The following is a 7,243-nucleotide window of genomic DNA, read 5'->3' on the forward strand; positions in this document are numbered from 1 at the left end:
TCACCTATTCTGCAGCAGTGACTGTAAAACTGGCTGCACTTGTCTTGGGAGAACTGTGGCATGCTGCCAGAGGTGCAAAGTCCTGAAAGAGAACAGCTGAGGTAATCTTTGGAAATTGGACCAGTGCCATTTACCTGTTAAAAGTTACTGTGCTGTAACACTTACCTGAAACTACTACAAACCGAGGTAATGACTGAAAATATTTCCTCTGAGAACACAAGAAAGACTTAATGACAACAATAAATGGCACATATTTTTCTTTAGTGATGTCCTTTATTAAGAAGAAGACAAACAGGGCCATGAGAGGCATGAAGAAGCAAAGTTCCCATTTCACAGTGCTTCTCCTTTTCCTGGAATAAACTAGAACTTGAAGATGGGAGTGACCAACATGAACTCACGTTTACAGCACAGTCACATCCTGTGTGGATCAGAGTTCAAACTGGTTTCATTTCTTAGGAAGTCAAACTCAGATGCTTGTTGTCTCTGAAGGCTGAAATGGCACAGAAAAGAGTTCAGCTGGAGGAGGAAGCCTTCTCTTGTTCCATCTGTCTGGATCTACTGAAGGATCCGGTGACTGTTTCCTGTGGACACAGCTACTGCATGAAGTGTCTTCAAACCCACTGGGATACAGAAGATGAAAAGAAACTCTACAGCTGCCCTCAGTGCAGGCAGACCTTCAGACCGAGACCTGTCCTGCTGAAAAGCACCATGTTAGCAGTTTTAGTGGAGGAGCTGAAGAAGAGCGGGCTCCAAGCTGCTCCTGCTGATCACTGCTATGCTGGAGCTGAAGATGTGGCCTGTGACATCTGCACTGGGAGGAAACTGAGAGCCCAAAAGTCCTGTCTGCAATGTCTGGCCTCTTACTGTCAGAATCACCTTCAGCCTCATTTTGAAGCAGCTCCTTTGAAGAAACACAAGCTGGTGGAGCCGTCCAAGAAGCTCCAGGAGAACGTCTGCTCTCATCATGATGAGGCGATGAAGATATTCTGTCGCACTGATCAGCAGTCTATCTGTACTTTCTGTTTACTGGACAAGCATAAAGGCCACGACACGGTCTCAGCTGCAGCAGAGAGGGCCGAGAGGCAGAGAGAGCTGGAGGTGAGTCGACAAAACATCCAGCAGAGAATCCAGGACAGAGAGAAAGATGTGAAGCTGCTTCAACAGGAAGCAGAGGCCATCAATCGCTCCGCTGATAAAGCAGTGGAGGACAGCCAGAAGATCTTCACCCAGCTGATCCGTCTCATGGAGAAACAACGCTCTGATGTGACCCAGCAGGTCCGATCCCAGCAGGAAAGCCAAGTGAGTCGAGTCAAAGAGCTGGAGGAGAAGCTGAGGCAGGAGATCGCTGAGCTGAAGAGGAGAGACGGCGAACTGCAGACGCTGTCACAAACAGAGGATCACAACCAGTTTCTACACGACTACCCCTCACTGTCAGCACTCAGCCAACCTACACACTCATCCAGCATCCATATCCGTCCTCTGAGGTACTTTGAAGACGTGACAGCGGCTGTGTCAGCACTTGGAGATAAAGTACAGGACGTCCTGACAGAGACATGGACAAACATCTTACTCACAGGGACTGAAGTGGATGTTTTACTGCCACAACCAGAACCCAAGACCAGAGAGGAGTTTATCAGATATTCATGTGACATCACACTGGATCCAAACACAGCAAACAGAGAGCTGTTATTATCTGATGGGAACAGAAGAGTTACATGGACAAGACAACAACAGTCTTATCCTAGTCACCCACACAGATTCACTGAATGGTCTCAGGTCCTGAGTCGAGAGAGTCTGACTGGACGTTGTTACTGGGAGGTGGAGTGGAGAGGGGATATTTCTGTAGCAGTCACATACAAGAATATCAACAGAACAGGGAATGAATGTGGATTTGGATACAATGACAAATCTTGGGCGTTGAATTGTATTGACAGTGGTTATTACTTTTGGTACAACAGTGTCCAGACTCCTGTCTCTGGTCCTCAGTCCTCCAGAGTGGGAGTGTACCTGGATCACAGAGCAGGTATTCTGTCCTTCTACAGCATCTCTGAAACCATGAAAGGTGTTGAAAGGAGTGATTATTTTTGTGACTTTTTTTTTCTTTTTGCATAATCATTTTGATGAAAGAAAGGTCTGTGGTCCTATGCTTGTTAGTGACTTAATTATAACTCAGAATTGCTTCTTTTATTCATAACTATGTCAGGTTAAAATACAAATCACAAATACTTTGTAGTTACTGTTTTTGTTGTAGTGTATATTAGAGTGAGGATGGGTGGTAATGGTGGTGGGGGGGGCAGAAGTCTGCCTCTGTCTTAACAAACTCACGGAGCTTTTTGTTAATCAGGAGTCGTTTTATTTCACCACAAATATTGATGTGATATAATGTTAGCCTGTTAATGAGGTTGTCCATTTTGTGTTAGCATAAAGCTAACAGGCCTGGATGTACCTCCTGCTCCATCTTAGAAATAAGAATTTTGACTTTTGAAGAGTTATTATCCTTAAAATGTACACGTTCTTATTAGATGTCTGTTTAGTCATTGAGTCATTACTACTCATGACTATTGTTCAGCTGAGCCTCCATCTTCTCTGCATGAAAACATCAATGATCTCACCTTTGAATGGGTTCGGTATGTTGTGCTGATTTTTGATGCTGTTTTTGTTCTCCACGGGTCTAAAGAGAGGAAGCAGCTGAGGTTCTTCAATGGCGATTTTTTTTTTTTTTTTTCATTTTACATCTGTAGAAAAATCATGAATATAATGTTATTCGTGGAGAAATCTACTCTGAGCTTATAAAGATTTTTAAGGAGACATGGAACCAAAGGTGTGACAGAACAACAACATGGAAATATCCTTCAAAATAAAAGCCCGCCTTTAATGCAGATTTATTTTCTTTGACTCTAAAGCTGAGATTGTGATCAAACAAACTGACTGTTGATGAAGTGAATCTGTTCGTGAAATCAATAAAAAAACATTTTTCACAGTCTGAACTGGTCTGATGTATTGACAAACTCAGAAACAAAGGTGTATCTTCTCATATTCATTGGAGGCTGTCATCATGTGGAGGTCTACATATCTACATTGGTAGAATATGTTTGAAAGCCGTTTCTAGATGTACCTGATGAAGCCCAGCAGCTAAAATGCATCTGTTTGATAAAGTTGTTCTCCAAACTTCTATTATTCATTAAGCTTTCTGTTTCCACATGTACACTGCTTGGCCAAAAACAAAAAAATCGCCACCAAAAAAAGGTCACACACTCTAATATTTCATTGGCCCGCCTTTAGCTTTGATTACAGCACGCATTCGCTGTGGCATTGTTTCGATAAGCTTCTAAGATTTATCTCCGTCCAGTGTTGCATTAATTTTTCACCAAGATCCTGTGTTGATGATGGGAGAGTCTGACTGCTGCGCAAAGCCTTCTCCAGCACATCCCAAAGATTCTCAATGGGGCTAAGGTCTGGACTCTGTGGTGGCCAATCCATGTGTGAAAATGATGTCTCATGCTCCCTGAACCACTCTTTCACAGTTTGAGCCCGATGAATCCTGGCATTGTCATCTTGGAATATGCCCGTGCCATTAGGGAAGAAAACATCCATAGATGGAATAACCTGGTCATTCAGTATATCCAGGTAGTCAGCTGACCTCATTTTTTGGGCACATAATGTTGTTGAACCTAGACCTGACCAACTGCAGCAACCCCAGATCATAGCACTGTCCCCACAGGCTTGTACAGTAGGCACTAGGCATGATGGGTGCATCACTTCACCTGCCTCTCTTCTTAGCCTGATGCACCCATCACTCTGGATCAGGGTAAATCTGGACTCATCAGACCACTTGACCTTCTTCCATTCTTCCAGAGTCCAATCTTTATGCTTCCTACCAAACTGAAGCCTTTTTTGCATGCCACTGATTTGACCCTTCTTAAACAGACTAACATCTTTTCCACGACCACAGGATGTGTCTTCCGACATGGTTGTTTAAGAAATGAGAAGTTACTCATTGCATCATCTGGGGTTAAATAACTTGTTGCCAGCTGAAAGATAATCGCCCATGCAGTAATTATCCAATAGGAGGCTCGTACCTATTTGCTTGGTTCAATCCAGGTGGCGTCATGATTATCTCACAAATAAAACATTTCCTTAGAATTTGAACGTTTTTAACTCCAAATTATTATCTAAGTCTTTAACCCTTTTATATCATAATGTTGCCATTTTATCTTTGAAACTCTGACTTTTTTTTTACCTCTAGTTTCAACTTTATTTCTCATTTTAATTTGCCAGTTTTTTATCATAGTGTTGCCATTTTATCTGTTTTTATCTAATGGTTTCTCCTTTCTGTCTTATTTTTCAGGCCAATGTTAAGAATACAGAGACCCCTGCATGGGCACAAAATTTTGGAGGGACCCTTTAGACCCCCCCCCCACACACACACACACACCCCCACACACACACCCCCACCCAGTCAAGGTTTAGAATATTTGGCTGGTATTTTTAGGAAACACCTGTTGCTTATAGAGGATTTACACCAACAGACTGAAGACTACATGATCATGAATAATGATGAAATCAACAGCTGGAGATCCTCCGTTATACAGGATTCACACTGAACAGCACCATATCCCTTCTATCCCTCCTCAGCATGTCTTCCTCTTCTTCCTCAGGCTGTCACGTTCTTTCTGACTGAGCTGTTTCATTCTGCAGTTTTTCCTAAATGCATTAATATAAACCATAGATCTGGATAAAAACGGAGCTGAGCAGAGGCGTGTGAACATGATGGAAGTGATGCTGGATTGGCTCTTAGATTCTGATTAAAAGCCTCTCCATCTGAGCTCCAGCAGCTTTCTTTGTCAGCAGTGTTTTTATAAAAAGGCAGGGTGAGGGGGTGAAGTTAAGGGTCACAAGGCAATTGGGGCTCTTTTGAGATTCCATTGTTGTGGAGGGCTAGACGGAGCTGGATGAAGACGTGAAGGGGAGGGAAATGTATGTGTGTGGGAGAGAGAGAGTGAGTAAGTGCAAATCTCCTGTCTGAAACTTTATAAGGACGCCCATAAATTATAGACAGTCTGACCCTCCTCTCTTAGGAGAAGGTGGGAAACACGTGATGGGAATTTTCCTCATGGAGCAGAAGCACTTCTACACTCTCTCTAACCTTTGATTTCAGAGGCTTTAACCTGTACATCTCTGAAAACCTCTGAATGAAACATTTCTCAGTGTCCTGGCCTGTGCAGACTGGCCCACAGACTCGGTCGGCCCCTGACAAACCCAGAGAATGGACCCTCCTAAGGGGTGTTTTATTTATGATGTCAGTGCATGTGTGTTGGGTCAGTAGCATTGGTGCTAGCACCTCCGCTAACAGTTCCCTCATTTTGGAGCTGAAGTACGAGTCAAGCTATTCCTGGGTCTGATGTAGCAAAGTTGTTAAATCTTTGCACCACTTTTTCCAACCAATTTTGCCACTTTCAACAGATTTTCCCACTTCTTTGCAACTTTTAACCCATTTTCATTACTTTTTGCCACTTTTAATCTCCTTTTGCAATTTTTTTTGGCAACTTTTAATCAATTTCCTCCACATTTAACCTATTTTTTCCCCACTTTTTACTTCTTGAAACTCATTTTATGCCACTTGCAAATTACGTCCACCACTTTTTGCAACTTTAAACCCTTTTTGCCACTTTTAACCACTTTTTTACTCCTTTAAACCCATTTCTGTTGACACGTTTTCATTACTTGTGTTTGCAAATTGTACTAATTTCTGTCCATTTCTGCCACTTTAAACCTATGTCCAGCACTTTTTTTTTTTGGCAACATTAAACACATTTCTGCTGTGGTTAATCTACTTTTGCCACTTTTTACCACTTGAAACTCATTTTTTGCCACTTGAGATCAATTTCCAACACTTTTTGCAACTTTAAACCCTTGTTGATACTTTTATCCACTTCTCTAAACCCATTTCCCTCCTTTTCGCCATTTTCATCAACTTTTTTTGCTAAGTGTTCTTAATTCTGCCTATTTTTGCCACTTTTCACTTAACCTATTTATGCCACTTTTGAACACTTTAAACTTTTTTTGCCACTCATAACCCATTCTCGCTTCTTTTATCCTTTTTGTCCAGGGTTAAGCTTCCCCTGTTTTGTTTTATTTCATTTTTATTTATTTATCTTTTTATTCATTTATTTATTGCACTAGTCAGGCAGATAAATACACTGTTTTCAAGACAATTTAGATAAAAGTCAATCAAAAAAAAAAAAATTATTACTCAGTCAAAAAGCAGATACACTGAGTGCTACATGGGCGTGTAAAAAGTTCATAAATGCTCAGAAAACTGTGTCCCTCTGTTGCTCTCCAGTGTGGGGAAACCAACTTAAAGTCGTTGAAGAGACCTGCTGCACTCAGTGGGATTGCTGATGTGATCTATGGTGTTAGAAATGTGTCCAATTTGAAGAATCATTAATCATCACTAAATACTACCATGATATGAATAAATCAAGGTTTTAGAGAAATACTTAGATTTAAAGCATCAGTTTGACCCTGACTTCCATGGACACAACATGAAACTGTCTCTCCTTTTTAATGTGTGACAGTTCAAGAAAGAAAAATGGATGCAGTATGCAGAGGCCTTTATTCTGACAGTTGTGGTCTGACTGGTAATAGATGCACCTCAGTGGACAGTAATGGGCCGTTATAAACCTCTATTAGCATTCAACAGTAGCATTAGCATTCAGCGCCCATTAGCAGACAGCTGCTGCTTTTCTCACTGCTTGTAAAATGCCACCAACAGAGTCTCTTCTTTTATTGCTCTGAGACTGAAAAGATCTCAGCAGACAAACAGGAGCGAGTGCACTGTTCACCTCTACCTACAGTAGAGCAGAGGGTTGATGTACACAGAAATCCACCTGTCAGCCGTTATTAGTGAATATTAAACGCTATAATCTACTGTATATACACTCAGGAGCTGAGGATCGACGGAGCTGAAACTAATCCTTCTCTTTCATGACAGAAATGTTGTTGCTTTATCCTGTCTCTGTCTAAGAATGGGGACAGACTGGTGGCTCTCTGTGAGCATGTTAGTTAATTCTTTCACTTGGTTTTCTTTTCTAACATTGTTTGATAAATGCAGATAAATGCAACTTTTACAAATCCAATTCTACAAAAAAACCTTCATCCTAACAAACTTATCAGCCAGGAAAGAGACTCACAGGCCTAACATTTTTAAGAGCTGGCATGATAAACAAACTCATCAGTGAAA

General features: G+C 41.5%; 1 protein-coding gene across 1 annotated transcript; it reads left to right on the forward strand.

The window, feature by feature from the left end:
* The first annotated feature begins 483 nt into the window (after window positions 1-483).
* Window positions 484-6,307, forward strand: LOC121510499 (tripartite motif-containing protein 16-like). Its single transcript, XM_041788558.1, has 2 exons — window positions 484-2,062; window positions 6,279-6,307. The coding sequence occupies exons 1-2, from the start codon at window positions 496-498 to the stop codon at window positions 6,305-6,307; spliced, it is 1,596 nt and encodes a 531-aa protein (XP_041644492.1). The 5' UTR covers window positions 484-495.
* Window positions 6,308-7,243: the final 936 nt, after the last annotated feature.

The sequence above is a fragment of the Cheilinus undulatus genome, linkage group 5 (assembly GCF_018320785.1).
Source record: "Cheilinus undulatus linkage group 5, ASM1832078v1, whole genome shotgun sequence".
In the NCBI taxonomy this organism is placed as follows: Eukaryota; Metazoa; Chordata; class Actinopteri; order Labriformes; family Labridae; genus Cheilinus; species Cheilinus undulatus.

Bases quoted from the DNA above. Each gene is read 5' to 3' on its own strand.
- LOC121510499 (XM_041788558.1), top strand. From the start codon at position 496: ATGGCACAGAAAAGAGTTCAGCTGGAGGAGGAAGCCTTCTCTTGTTCC. The intron at 2,063-6,278 runs GTGTTGAAAGGA...AGATACACTGAG, and splicing joins CATCTCTGAAACCATGAAAG to TGCTACATGGGCGTGTAAAA.